Source organism: Balearica regulorum, chromosome 16, assembly GCF_011004875.1.
Source record: "Balearica regulorum gibbericeps isolate bBalReg1 chromosome 16, bBalReg1.pri, whole genome shotgun sequence".
Lineage (NCBI taxonomy): Eukaryota > Metazoa > Chordata > Aves > Gruiformes > Gruidae > Balearica > Balearica regulorum.
In genome coordinates this window covers 6,828,952-6,844,562 of record NC_046199.1, presented here as the reverse complement: position 1 = coordinate 6,844,562, position 15,611 = coordinate 6,828,952, and the positions used below count along the sequence as shown (strand labels likewise).

Below are 15,611 nucleotides of genomic sequence, written 5' to 3'. Positions count from 1 at the left end.
GCTCTACCTATAAAACGTGGGCAACAATACCCTATTTCCCAAGCAATAGGGAGAGAGGTTTAGTTTAAAAAAAAATAATTAAAAATTGACAAAGGATAGTATTATACAAATGTACACACTCGTTTACATACACAGGTATAGAAAAAAAGATTGTTTTTACATCCGAGGCTGGGCTTACCTGACTCCCTTCAAACTCACTATGAAAAATTTTCTTTGACTTACCTGAAAGAAAACAGTTTAGAAAATTAGATTTTTAGATTGTGAAAACAAAACCTATACCATTTCTGTCACACTGTTCCTCATTACCAAACAGAATTGCACTGAAGAAATATACTTTTTAAGTTTTCATTCATTTAATTCATAGTGCCTTTTACATTTGAAAAACAGCAGGACAGTTTGAGCATAGGCTTAATTTCTTCTTTATTTGAAAAATATTACATCTTCAAATTTTATTTTTTGAAGAAGCACATACAGAATAAACACGTTTGCCAAGCATGCCAAGTGGGGATTTATTGCAAGTGAATATGCAATACGCTACTGTCATTGCCAAAAAAAGGCAAGTTAAACGTACATGTGTTTCCACCTGAAAGTGTAGGACTACAGGCAAAATGTGCATTTGAAAATTATATTGATATAATTGCACATCTCATGATAAGAACCCATGAAAACAGCAGGCCAGACATCTACATGGACATCCACATAAATATTGCAACTAATCTTGCTAAAATTAAAATTAAATGTGTAATACAGAACATGCATTTGCATGCATTTATTGTATTAAAAGCTCTGGCAGTCTGTGACTTGACACACACACAAGTATTTTCAGGTTCTTCAAATTAACAAGAAGTATTTTCAAGGGAAAGACCATAATCTTAGTAGCACAGGAGATCATTCTGTAGAAAAATAACCATAATATTTCTATAAGAAACATATCAACAGGAGCTGTCACTAACAAACAGTACAAGTGCTATGTTGGCTCTTATTTATGTCACATAACAACAAATAGAAATTTACAAAATTATGTATCTAAAAATCATTTCTAGCTCTAATCTTTTCTGCAAACACGTACATTTAAGAGGATGTTTCTTTTAGATTGTTATCCCTTCAACTGCTTTTGTAAATAGGCAGTCATGATGTAAGTGACTTAATCACGCAATTTCTAATGCCTTAGCAAACATGCAAGCAAAACATCTCCTTAGCTTCTAAGAGCCTATAAATGAAGGGTTAAAGCTACTACTAAAACATAATAGCCAGTGCCTTTTGCTAAGTCCTCTCCAACAGGAAGGCTGACAGATCCTGACCGCAGCAAACAATAGCTGGGATTGTACTAGCAAGAACTAGTTCAGCTGCATCACTTGCCAATAATTTTTTTAGCAGATTTAACATTCTTCTGTTTCCTTCACTTGAACAGTATGAATGAGGGGGAAGGAGGAGGAGAAGAGCAGATAAATTTCCATCAGAGGCTCAACCACTGAAAGAATTTGTCCTTGGTACCTGCCAAATGTGAAATTTCAGACCAGAGGCCAGCAGGGCTAACCGTTTGGAGATGACAGTAATGATCTCAGAGAGATAAAAACTGGGGCACGGGGCTGCTTTGGCAAAACGTTTTCTGGCTGCACAATACGTTGCTGGGCCTGGGAGCCCACATGCTCTGCACCCAACAGCAGCAGCACAGGGCTCACATTCATGCCACCACTATGGCTCTAGTGGGGTCCAAACGAAAACTACCAGCTCTACACAAAATGTGTTTTATACCTCTGGTTAGTCCAGTGGAACATAAACGTGCACATGTGCATACATATGCACCTACTATACAAAGATATATATCTACATATAAAACATTTTAATGCCATTTGCATTCAAACCGTTGCTGAACTAAAGGATTCGGCCAGAACCGGAGCATCTACAAACCAATACTCAAAAATCACAGTTGCTCACTATACTATAGAACTAATTGTCAAAGCAGCGGCCTTGCATATGGCCAGTTCCCTTTGGTTACATACATATACACATTATGTAGAAGCCAGTAAACAGCAAGCAAAAGAGGCAACCTACCTTCTATGTCATCTGGAGCCGTGGCATAAATGTTGGAAAGGTTAAGCTTCAGTCTGTCAGGGCACTCTCTATTTACAGTCAGGCTGGGTGATATCACTAGATCTAGCATTTCCTTATACCTGAAGGAAAACAAAGGAAAAATATAATTTATTCATTAATTATGCATGCTTACTAATGATTCAATTTTTTTCCCTAAGAGTATAAATATTAAAGCTGATTACCTAAACCCAGGCTTCATATAAATTCCACATAATAACATTCACTAAAGTTTTCATCAAAGGGAAATGCTGAATTAAAATGAAGTACTTGCTTCCTTGGAGATTACACCCATCTGATTAATGCTTTCCCTTTCTTCCCGGATTTTGCCACACGAAAACTAAATTTCCTTATCTCTCATATGCCATCAGACCGAGAATGTACACACCAGTGTCCAGTGAGGCTCCAGAACATACTATTAAGGGCTGAAAATGAAGTTGAGGGCAGTTAACAGCATTATCTAGTCTTACAAGATAATAAGGTTAGTACTGGTGATAGGATCAGTTTTCCAGGGGCCACTTAAACCAGGCACCTAACTACAATGTCCTGACCATTAGGTGGCAGTGATACAAGGACAGTCCTTTTCACATAAATAACTTCACCTGATTTAACTGAAAATTTCAAATGAACAATATAGAGGACATAATCCAAAGAAAAACATGATTGTTTGTGCGTGCACATGACCTACACTATAATGAAAGCTTACAAACTATGCATTACACAAACAGTTCAGAAGAGAGAATGACTAAGTCATCATTTTAGACCCTATGCACAACATGAATAAGTCTATTCATCCAAATACCACCATTTTCAATATGTGTCTAACTCCTGCTATACACTTTTTTAGAAGTGGGCTCTGAAGACACTTGCTTGAAACAGAGCTGCTCGCTTCCCTTGAAGTGTTGGATGTTTTAGATGGGTACAAAATATGGCATTAAGTGCACAGATTTGCCTACCTATGTTTGCAAGTTTGGGTAAAGACAACAGGGTAAGCGCAGTATGGAAATTGTGTGTTACATTCAGTATCTGCACGATGGCTTTTATGCCAGGCAGGTTTCCTGGACATCTTTATCCCCATAATGTTCTGCCCTTGTTTCCTGTGCAACCAATGCCTGCAGCTGGAACTGTGAATAACCCACTGGTCAAAGAAAATCTGAAGCTAAATTTTTCAATTAATTGTATTTCTTTTTTTCTAAAAATACACACAATGCCACGGAAACCTATTTGAATTTTCTAAGACTACACCATTTTGATTCAAGTCCGGAACAAATGATGAAAAGAGGAGGACTCAAAGATGCTATGTCCTTCTTCGCTTTCTGCAGCCACATAGAGTACACCCTCACTTCAGTCCCCTTGAGGCTATCGGGGCGAATTAGGGCTATTAGGGAAAAGTGTAACTGTGCTCTTGGACAGAGCAGGGTCCAGGCAAGAACAGATGGGAGACAGGGCATATGCTGGCGAGTGGATCCGAGGCACACACCTCACTGCAGCCTGCACAGGCTCCCCTTTCTGCTCAGCACTGAACATGCTACCTGCAAAGGCGGCTGGCACCCTGTTCTCATGCTGAGACCTATCTCAGCTGGACTTTATAGGTAGCTACCTTCATAGGTAGCAGATGGCATGGCAGCAACAGGCCGGTAGCAATCCATAGTACATCTAAGACATCATGAAGTTAAAGACAACAGCACTTAAACCTGAAAATCATGACACTGGGCTTCTGCAATACTAATCTATGCACTTCTGAGAGAAGCAGAGAGGTTTGTTTTGGTTTTCTGTTTAAATACCACTGTATGACTTCACCAGCTAAGAGAAACAGAGAATAATAAACTACATACTTTGTATCTGAACCTCTCCAATCACTTTTACAAAGCCCTTACAAAGAAGGTAAGTATTTTAAGTACCAGGCACAAAACAGCTGCGGTATTTTACCTGTAACTGAACAGCAAAGACCAAAGCTGAGTTCATTTTCACTTTCCCCACCTAACAGCTGGAAAGGCACTCTGCCCAGGCAGAAAAGGCATCCATCCTCCGTGAATTTGCTGAACTGCCAAAAATGGGTATGAAGTGGCATAACCATGTACAATGTCCACAACTCCAACCCTCCTTTCTCCAAATGGTATCTGGGTTCCTCTTGTCTGCCTCCCTTGGAAATCCACATAGACATATGCATTTTCACCATCAATGTAGCCTCAAGTCCAGAGGTCGGTAAAGGCTTCCTGATTATCATAGAACCATAGAATCTTTAAGGTTGGAATAGACCTCTAAGATCATCAAGTCCAACTGTCAATCCAACACCACCATGTCTATTAAACCATTGCCCAAAGTGCCAGGTCTACATGTTTTTTGAACGCCTCCAGGGATGGTGACTCCACCATCTCTCTGGGCAGCCTGTTCCAATGCCTGGCCAGTCTTTCAGTGAAGCCATTTTTCCTAATATCCAATCTAAATCGCCCCTGATGGAACTTGAGACCATTTCTTCTTGTCCTTTCACTAGTTACTTGGGAGAAGAGACCAACACCCACCTCACTACAACCTCCTCTGAGGCAGCTGTAGAGAGCAATCAGGTCTCCCCTCAGCTTCCTCTTCTCCAGGCTAAACATCTCCAGTTCCCTCAGCCACTCCTCATAAGACTTGTGCTCCAGTCCCTTTACCAGCTTCACTGCCCTTCTCTGGACACGCTCCAGCACCTCAACGTCCTTCTTGTACTGAGGGACCCAAAACTGAACACAGTATTCAAGGTGCAGCCTCACCAGAACCGAGTACATGGGCACAATCACATCCCTACTCCTGCTGGCCACACTATTCTTGATACAAGCCAGGATGCTGTTGGCCGCCTTGGCCACCTGGGCACACTGCTGCCTCATGTTCAGCCGGCTATCAACCAGCACTCCCAGGTCCTTTTCCACCAGGCAGCTTTCCAGCCACTCTTCCCAAAGTCTGTAGCATTGCATAGGGTTGTTGCGACTGAAGTGCACATGAAGGCAAAGTTAAGTCAGCAGTAAATGACCAATGGGGTAGAAATACAGTACTCTGAATCCAACACTTGTGAGATCCATGCTCCCTAACTGCTGTGCATTACAGGTTTGATAAGAAAACAAGACTAGCATAAAAATCAGTGTTGCTTTGCAGCTGGTGGATCTTTTTGCTAGTAGGCCTCAATGGACTCCACCTTCAGATGTGTCCCTGTAAGATGAGCACAACTGCTGCCTCCCCCTCCCTGCCTTAGACACTAAAGCCCAGCAAGACAAAAGTAAAAATGCAGGTGCACAGGGGCCACCAATTGTGCCCACAACCAGTGCCCATGCTACCAACCGCATAGAAAAGCAACAAGGTACCAGATTTGTACAAGGATAAAATAGTCCCTAGCTGTATAAATTCCTCCCTGACTCAGTCTAATGGCAGAGCCAAAATGGCAATCCAGGACTCCTGACCTAACGCTAAACAAAACAGAGCCCGTGAGAAACTTTACTCAGTCCTAACTGCACTGGAGGAAGTTATGTTCCAAACTGATACCTGAAGATAGAGGCTTTACCAACCACATGTGCATTCGCTCCACAGGCAGCCTCAGACATGGGGGAGGCAGGCAGATGCCTCAGAGCCACAGACTGTCAGGCAGTACAGGATGGCCATGGCCCTTCTGCACACTTTACTTATGCCACAGGAAAAAGAGATTTTTCTCCTGAAACAGCTAATCTCACTTTTCGCTGGCACAGCCAGGCTGCTGCAGAGCAGTCAGGAAGGCTTTTGTGGTGCTTACTTCTCAGTGGGGAGGAACAAGGTCTCTCCTACAAGCAACTATGGCTCCTAAGGCTCTCTCAAAAGCAGCAGGCTGGGCAGGGGCTCTTTTCCTAGAGAAATTACTGTATTTGAATCCATTGGCATCAAAATAGATTTTGTTTGCATGGCTAAGAAGGCAAGGTTCAGTTTTATACCAGGCCTTCCTTTCCACTGTAAGCAATGTCCAATTTTTTTCCCCTTATTTCCTTAATACTATACCTGAATTGAGGAAAAGCACTGCTGTCCCAAATCCCATCAAGCTGGGGATGTTCTACACTGTTTCTCCGATAACACATGCCCTTCAGCATAATCCAAAACCCCATCATTCATGACACTGCCCAGACTGTTGCCAAGTGAATGGGAGCAGATGTTTAAAGGGAAATGATCTTTTATAATGATTAATGCACTTTAATTACATCATTATTCAGAGATTTCATTAGCTTCTCTCTGACTGATGATTTTTCTATTGGTTTTGTTCTGTTCAGTTTTGTATTCGAAGTCACATCACACTTCCCTGTATTTGTTCTGTAACATTTTCCTGGGTTTTTTTCAGCTTCCATTTTTCTTTAGAGTATGTATTAGTTGCATGTACAAACAGGCAACTTTTCACAGAAATGCCTGTCTGGTTGTGCACGTCACGTATGCGTTTGCATTGTTAGTGGCTTTGCCTGTTTTGCACGCACCATTTAGCAATTTGTTCATGCACATTTCTCGCTGATGTACTTCTTCACAAGAGTTTCTGAAATTCCAGTTTTAACAATGGCAATCCACAGAAAATTTTTAGTAAAATAATAGAGCCGGGATGGTATTTAACACAGTGAATGACATGCTGGAGTGCAACTGATGAAAATATCAGGGCTTTGCTTGCTTGCTTTTTAGAACAGAAACATTTTCTGGCTTAAGTAATGTACAGTAAATCAGTAATAAAGTTTGCTGAATATGAGCTTTTATTAAAACCAGTGATGGCAGCATCTAGCATATTGGGCTGACAGACATCTGGAAGAGCTTTTGGCTTCTATAATTAAGAAGAACCTTGTGTGAATTTGGTGCTCAGCTTTTCCATTAGAATCCTCTACTCAAAAACCAGTATTTTGCCCTGAAAGTTGGCCCACAAAATCTCTGCCAAGAACAGAAACTTTTCTCTTTACTAATTTTTAGGAAGGAAAAAAGAAAAATAAAAGGTGTTTTTCAGTCATTCTGAAGCTAGGAATGCCAAATTAAACATTTTAAGGTTTCAAATTTTTGATCGAGGTGTTGGGGTAACCTACAAATCACGTTTTCTTTTACAATGATGTTTTGAAGGCAGTGATTCCAGACCCCAACTCAAAACACTCAAATGTGTGCTGAAGATCAAATTAGTGAGCAAACCCATCTCTCTCCAGCAAAGTACTCAAAGACCAGCTTAAGTGCAATGCCAAAGCAGGACCCAGTGTGAAGACCAAGTCAGCAAGGTGCTCTGGGTACTGATGATGACAAGAATTTAATGGAGAATATTTTGAAAGGATGAAACAGGAAACCACCATGGCATTGTGGGCAGATACACCACAGCTCTACTCAACACAGATGAAAGGCCAGGAGGCACCAGCAAGAGATGAAGGAGACTCCTTCCAAAGCTTGACTGTGTTGCTCAGCCATAATTTAAAGTATCTCTCAGGCTGCTCTAACTCGTTTCTAACATCCTCCCCACAGCACATTCAGGCATCATCTCAGGACCACGGGCATTTCCATCCCCGCTGTGGAGGCAGCAAACTTGTTTCTGGGAGTCTGTATATTTCACTCATCTGTACTCCATTTGTGGGGTGAAAAGATAGTATTCTGGCTTCAATGCATACAAGTACACAAAGTGGAACAAATGTTCAAAAGAACACTTCCAGGGCATTTTCAGTAAATAAGACACCTGGGTCGTAAGTAGTTACCAGAGTATATTCAATGTCCAAGAGATGAAGAGATTTCAGAGGGAACGTATGCAAGGAAGATCAGAGCATTTTCCTCATAATGACAGCAGTCTGTAAGAGGGTATTTGAGCAACAGGAGGTTGATGGTACAGCTCAGAAAGGACATACCAGGAGTAAAAGACAGTAGAGGGGAAAAAAGTTGGCATGGTTGTAGAAAAAAATAAAGAGAATGAGCTCTGCATCTGCCATCAGTGGAGGAATTGATGAGTTAGGAGCCCCACAGAATGAAGCAGGTGAGAAATGAAAGACAGGACACCTGCCTTGGGGAAAAAACTGCCAGATCCTACAATGGGAAAGACAAGATACTTTAAGGGAGTAAGAAATTGCAAAGAAAGTTTGTCCACGAGGGGAGAGGCAAATCTAAAAATTACTCCCTGCAACAACCCCATGCGATGATGATCTCAAGAATTTTTACTTGTATCTGGCTAGAGGCCCAATACAAGCTTAAACCACCAGATCTTCCTAAACATATGCATATGCCAACACAGAGCCCTAGGCAGGAGCGGTACAAGCCAAATTCCCTGCTTTTAGCTTTGCTGGGAAGGGGAGGAGTAGACACAGAGATTGCAGCCTAACTGCAAGAGTAACATTTTTGTCTTGATTCCATGACTTTATCTGGTTTTAATTACTTAATCAACTACTTTCACCTTTATTCTCCTCAAAAAATGGTGATTGTAAGTAGAAATCTGCAACTTTGACTCCAGTGCTATTCATCATAAAGACGACAGTCTGATTCCCCATTGTTTCAGAAGTGAGTTACTGAAAGGTAATTGCAAAAAGTGTGAAGAAGTTTTTCTCAATCTGATTCAAAGAAAACAAACAAAAATCCCAATCCTAAAAAAGTTTATCTTTCCTTGATTCCTAGGAAATACAAGATTTGTTTTATTTTTTCCCACATGGATAAAAATTTCAAAAGCACCTACTATGTCTCATTAGTTTTCATGGGGAATTAAGACTTCTACTGTTTTAATTCTTTGGGAATCATGGTAGCTTTGCCAGGACTAATTCGTAGCAAAATTATGCTCTCCATTTTACTCCACTCCTGCACAAAAAAAAAAAAAGGAATAATTCATAAGCAGGGAAAACACTATTACCTTGCAGCCACCTTCTAGGTGATAAAATAACAGGGAATCTCCAATACTGAAGATTTTGGCTACTTCTATCCACCCATTTCAAAAGCAGAGGAAAATAATTTTATTTCCTCTGTCAATACGTTCTTCCTTGTACTGTTAGGAAGTTTTCTATTCATCTATAATAGATCCTTTGTTCCTTCCACTTCACAACTCAAAAATGCTTCAGCAGGTGAAAACCACAATGCTATTTTCTCTTTTATAATGAATCTTAGCTCATCCAGAAGTACATCTGATAGACATATGCAGGAAGGCCTGAACAGGCATAAAGTTAAACCTGAGCTGGCATAAATGCTCATGTACAAGACTGACTGTACAGCCGTGATGACAAGATATCCTTTCAAGGTGACCTGCAGGGCAGCGTGCCTCAGGCTGTTCATATTCCTGAAAGCTGCCTTTCGCTGACGTAATCAGACAATAAAAGCAGCAGTACTTGTCGGGATTTACCATTGCCCAGCCCATTCCAGATACAAAAAGTAAGAGGTACAGCTTGTAGCACAGCATCTGGGGGTGGGGGTACATAGTTGCATTATTCTCCAGTACAGAATATCTCTGGCTAAAGATTCAGCCAAGAGGAACAAGAGAAAAATTACATGATAGGCAAGGCACAAAGCACAGACTGAAATCAGAAATTAAATTACGTGGTAGCGAGGCTGCTCCAAACGACAGGTACGCAGCTAACTCTTCTTGCAACTGCTGATCAGATTAAGTATGACAGATGAGAAAAAATAAATAGGTGAGACCAAGAAGGAGCTGGGGGGTCTAAACTCCAGCCCACAGCAAGAAAAATCTTCTTTTCCACTGAAGCAGGATGCCACTCGCTTTCTGAAAGAGCTGTGGAGAAAGCCCCAGCTGAGCAGCGCCTTGGTGTGGCTCAGAGAAAGCTGGGCATAGGCTGCACATCGAGCATGCATGGACACGCAAGCCCTCCCTGGCCAGAGGATAGTGGTCTCGAGCTGTGCTTTGTTGCATCCCCTCATCATTTTGCTTGTGTACATACTGTCAACCAGTTTTTAAATCTTACTGTTAGTCTTCCAAAATGTTCATCTTTTGTTTAGTCATCACTGGACTAGCTGGTCATAAGGTTATGTTAAAAAAAAGCTCTAAGTAAAAGAGATACAGAACTTGTGCTTCAGTTTAAACAAAAAACCAAACAAAAAGAACCCCCACAAAAACCACCACCTCAAAACCTGAAATAAGAGCACAAGCACCCAAGCGAGACCTGGATCACAAATAAGTTTGTTAATTCAGTAGTCAAATGGAAAACTTTTCACAAAGAAAAACAGCCTTTCCTTTTCCCAATTAATTCTGTGTACATTTAAAATTATTCACTTCATATAAGAAAAAAAATGGTTTGGGTTTACATTAAGATTTTCAAATTCCTTTTTCTTTTTTAAATGTGTTAATTCTAAACAATTCTAAAAAACGTGAGAAAATAACAAAACAGACCATTTCTGTCACACTTCTGAAACCACTATTGTTTAAAAATACCCAAAGTATTCCAACAGCTTTAAACTCCTTCCCCACATGTTTTGTTTTAAATGAGAGTCTTTTTGACTGAAATTTTACTTTCACTGGAAGTTTTCTGTCTTGCTCTAACTCATAGACCAGACAGTAAAAAACAGATGAAAAATCCTGTCTCATGAACTTTTTGAGCCAACTTCACTTTTTTTTTTTTTTTTTTTTTTTTTTTTTTTTTAAGGAAAGCCTGCCTTAAAATTTTTGAGTGCTTGGGACTGGCAAAAATAATTGCATGTCTTGTTTCCCTGGAAGTCCTGAATTTCAGAAGCATTGGCTTGCTTCACCACACTTCATCACCTGCTATTCTAGACTGCTTTTCAAGGATTTTTTTTTTTTTTTAACCACGCTGTTTCTTTCTTGTCTCAGACCTGTTGATTTTAAAAAAGGTATCTTCATACAAATAACTGCTCTTCTAGCAAGGTTTCACTATTCCGTTTTCCAGGTGCTCCTTCCCAGACCTCCACGCTGCAGACACAGAGCAATACTGAGAAGAAAGAGGGGGGCCAGGGTGGGCTGTGATCCTCCCTGCACTTCCTGCCATTATCTCGGAAAGAGATTGAAGGAAGATAGACCAGGGGAAGCATCAGCATTTTCTAGTTGAGCAGTCCAAGGTAAAGGGGATTCAGTGCACATAAAAACAAACAAGTCGAGCTACCTTCACTGTTTGTTATGGAGGCACAGTCTGAAAGGTAGCTTGAGAATTTGAAGTGAGCTAATGATGGGGTTCACACCACAGACTTTCAATCTGGCAGCCTAACCAGGCAATACATTATATAATTGCTTTGAGTCACTGGGTATTTTCAAATTAATTTCAACACTAGTATTTCAATTAGAGTAAGTCAAAATGAGAAAGTTAAATTTTTCAGAATGCCTTTTTTTTTGTCTATTGAACCTGTTTGCTAAATGGAGCAATATTTGCAAACGATCTTATTTGCCAAAGAATAAAATTACTCAGCTATCTTACTGTGGACAAGCAAGTACCATGCAAAACAGTCTAAGTTGGTGAAGAAATGCTACAAGCTTGCAGCCTACAGTCAATTGAAAAATAAAATTTTATGTGTGTACATACATATATATATACACACACAAATGTACGTATATGATCTCTTTCAGTTTCCGCATTTCTCTTTGACATTCACAACCTTTTTAATTCTATTACACCTCTTCCCATTCAGATCCCCAAGCGCACCAGGGCTGCATGCGACTGCAGAAAACCACTCTGGCAGTTCCAGCTGCAGAATCATGGTAACACAAAACAACTGCCTCCAAAGATGGGCCTTCACAAACCAGGTACTGTATGGTCCTGCTCACGAGACTTATTTGTCATTATTTAGGCACCTCTTCTCACTCTGAATAACTATGCTTTTTATCCTTTCTCTTCAGAATCACAAGGGCTAAAAACTCACTTAAATTAAAAAAATCACAAAAATATCATTTACGAAAAATTATGAGATTTGTAATGAGGAAGTAACAGATGATAACTTAGATACTCATGCTGAAATCATCCGGGATCTGTTACAGGACTGTGTGAAAATGTGTTTTGTCTTGTAGCCTAGTTGTTACTTTTATGTCAAGTCACTGATTTCATCTAGCTTTGAAATTTATAGGAAAAGGAGCACTGAGAAACTAAGTCACCTACAATTCTTGAACAACAATAACCTCCACAGAGAAGAAAACAAATAAAATGACTCGTTCCACAAATTGTGCAGTACTCAGAATTAGCAGAGTTGCAGGATTTGTGGGATGGAACCACAGAAAGGATGGGTGGGGGCAGCAGTGTGCTCCCCCATGCAAGAACAGATGAAAGCAGTCACTCTGCCTGCTGCTACTGCAGGAGATATAGACATGCAATTACAGCAAAACTATGGATTCAACTGTACGAAAAGCAGCACAATTCTGACATGGAATGAGGAAAAACTTTGATGTTCTAACACACCTTTTTACTGGGATAAATATGTATTTTGCAGGGCCTTTAGCAGGCTAATTCATAGGGGGAAGCAAAACAAAAGGGAAACCCTAATACGCTACAACCAGATTAATAATTTCTGTCAAACCTGTAAGAAAATATCAGAATGTTCTCAACAACGCTGGTCAGTATAAGTGAGGAAGAATGCTGAAATTATCATATTTGTTTCCTAAAATGTCAAACTTTTCCAGCCATGAAGCTGCCTCCTCAGACAGAAAGACATGAAAGATTCTTTCCATTGCCCACAAACCTCCTCTGAGCATGCTCCCCCATGTCCATGCTAGTGGCTCACCTCCACATTTGCCACCATGGGATTGAGGCTAGTACTTTTACACTGCTTCCTCTCTCAATTACTTTGTAATCACATTTTGCCAGTAGGGTTTGAACCTGATTTTTGGTTTGTTTTTGGTGGAGGGGGTTTCCCTCCACTCATTTTTCTGCTTTACATGTACCACGATGAGGAAGGAGTCACATCTATGTTTGGACATTAAACACCGATCTTAGCAGCAGAAAATTCATTCTCTGGAGCGAACACTTGGTGTGTGTGTTTGCAGAGCTGGGGCCTTATTTTGTAAAACACTCATATCAATACATTGTAACATAAAGCAATTGCACAAGCAAAATTAAGCAGCCAGAAACTACTTCGGCTCTACCAGAGCAAGATAGAGACAATAAAGCACTAAATATCACAGAAGAACATCTGCTTCAAAAAGTAGTGAAAAATCACAAGTGAAAAACAGAGCTTTCCTTTCCCACCTGTGGAGCCTTGGGTACACCTGCCCATACTCCAGCAGCCAAGTTGCAGCATGGCATGAGAAAACCTATTTTCAGGTAATAATTTCTATAGAGCTATGTATTCAATGTACTGGAAATAATTTCTGTAAAGCTATATTCGATGCAGCAGAACAAGACAAAGAAGTCATCACAAATCACAGAGGGCTCAGGAGGGAAAGCACCATGCAAGCAGCCCACAAAAGCCATTGCCATACAGCAGAGAACTGCTACAGCAGCTACGACTGCAGGCTGAACACATCCATGAGTTACAGGGCAACATTCATGCTCTCACTGCAAACACAACCCATTTCAAGCCATCTGTCCCACTCAGGAGCCTTTCACTCTGGTTTGAGCTGAACATTGGGAGCAACTTCATTTTTGCTTCTGCTACTCAGCAGTCCAGGGAAGGAAGAGAGGAGCTCAATGGTTTTTTAACACCAAGAGAAACAAAGATGGTTTCACGCAGTGAAAGTTGGCCATTAGCTGGAATGAGTGACAAAGGGAAACATTTTCCAGGAAGTTTAATGCTGGATGGCTTTACCTTGGGGAGAGGAGTGCTGGCAGCTGTCTTTCTCCACAGATGGATGGTTCACGTTGTTGTGGATTTGAATGTGCATGGTTACCCATAAACAGTTATACCAGCCGATCCTAAGGAAGAACTCCTGATTCAAAGCGTAGCAATGCATCATTCATGAAGTTTCCACAGAAAAATGAATGTACCAGAAGATAGTTGCCCACAATTGTTGAGAGGTAACACTCTTAATAAAATCCATAGGTAATTGTGTGTGGGAAAAGGTGGTGCTCACATGGGGACAGTTCTCTCAGAGGACACAGTGAGAACAAATTAGTTCTGCTGCAGAGAAATAGCAGATAAAGCCCTGATCTGAGACTCAGAAAACCCGGAATTTTCTCCCCACTCTGCCCCTGGTAACTCAGATGCTCCCTATGCAAGCAGGCAGCCTCAGCTGCCCAAGTGCACTGGGGCCTTAGATGCTGTAGAGCTGGCAGCTGCCCCTACGAACAGCAACATGATGCAGTACAAAGGCGCACGTTGTCACAAGGCTGGGTCTGACACCAACGAGGGAGAACCACGTGTAACTGTTGAAGGAGACAACTGAGAATTGCAATTCCAGCTTTGCTCCCAAGCTCTGTCACTAACAGATTGGGTAAATTTCTCAGGATTACATTAAGGCCTCTGTAAAACTGGGAAATACAGTATAAGCTGCCAATTGAGCTCTTTTCAGAAGCTGGAAAGTGCTCTAAAATCTTCAGGTGAAATTTGTTACACCACTGCAGTATCAATATCCATGCCGATGAATAATGACCATCCTGAACACGAGGCAGCCTTGAAGGAGGTGAGGCACGAGAGCTGTCCTTCAGGGCATGTTCTCTCACTCATTTTTGGTCCAAAAGCTCTCCATTCCCAGACTATGAGAATTTCTTCACCCTTTTGATTTACTCCTTAAACCTGTCAGTGTCCTGCAATGGCTCCAACAACCCAGTGAGAAAGGTAAGGCTGCCCCTTTACAACAGGCCTGCGTCAGCACCTCCATTCTCGGCCTGTAAAAGAGTAGCATTCAGGGAATAATAATTCAAAAAGAGCTATGGGAAAAGAACTATGAAATATAAGTTAGTAAAAGGACCTTGGATGTGAGGGAAAATTCTAGCATAACAGTACAAGTGAGGCTGGAGTGAGTATGACATACCCTCTCCTTGGTTAAATCCCCCATGTCAGACTTCCTCTGACCAGAGTACACAGCAAAGAGGAAGGTCTGTTGTACATGTGGAAAGCTGAAAGCATCTTTGATCGGGACTCTCCCTCCCCCCCCCCCCCCCCCATCCCAGTGAGGGAAGGGAAGACTATTTCATCTGTCTGCAGGAATAAACCAAGGAAGATCATTCTCAAGGACTCAGAAGCAACTAATGCCTCATGTTTTATATCTTTAGTACACTGTTTCATGCATTTATAAAGCATCTTGATGAGGTAAAACACAAATGCCAGTCTCATTGTCCTAAATGCAATTAGTGCCCTACATACCAGAAGGAAATGCGACAAAGTTTGTGGTCTCTCTAGAACTGAAGACACTTTCTTAAGAAACTGGAAGTATCATATAATTTAACAACGTGTCTGAAAACCCTGCACTGCTTTGGCTTGGTCTCATAGGTTGGAATTTAAGCAGCTTCCCACCATTCCTCAGCTCCTCATATTTAAAAAAAAATAAAAATCTTTGTGGTAGTTCATTACTACACATGAGGGAGAACAAAAACTCTAACTCCCCCAAAGCTGGCTTCCCTAATTGCTTCTCTTTGCCTGATAGATTTTTGGGTTAGGGTTTTCAGGGCAGGAGGGAATAGGGTGGGTTTTTCATTTTGGATTTTCCTTGCTGTGGTCTTAAT

The 15,611-nt window shown here is 41.0% G+C and overlaps 1 protein-coding gene across 7 annotated transcripts in view; it reads right to left on the bottom strand.

Moving 5' to 3' along the window:
- Positions 1-15,611, bottom strand: part of EYA2 (EYA transcriptional coactivator and phosphatase 2) — a 105,286-nt gene that overhangs the window by 59,548 nt on the left and 30,127 nt on the right. For 5 of the 7 annotated variants that reach the window (XM_075768335.1, XM_075768337.1, XM_075768332.1 and 2 more), the window contains one exon: positions 2,056-2,174. In XM_075768335.1, the coding sequence (XP_075624450.1) occupies positions 2,056-2,164 (109 nt within the window). In that variant the 5' untranslated portion in view covers positions 2,165-2,174. Of the gene's footprint in view, positions 1-30; positions 32-178; positions 223-2,055; positions 2,175-15,611 lie in introns of those variants that run through there. The other 2 variants (XM_075768339.1, XM_075768338.1) reach the window with 2 other exon arrangements.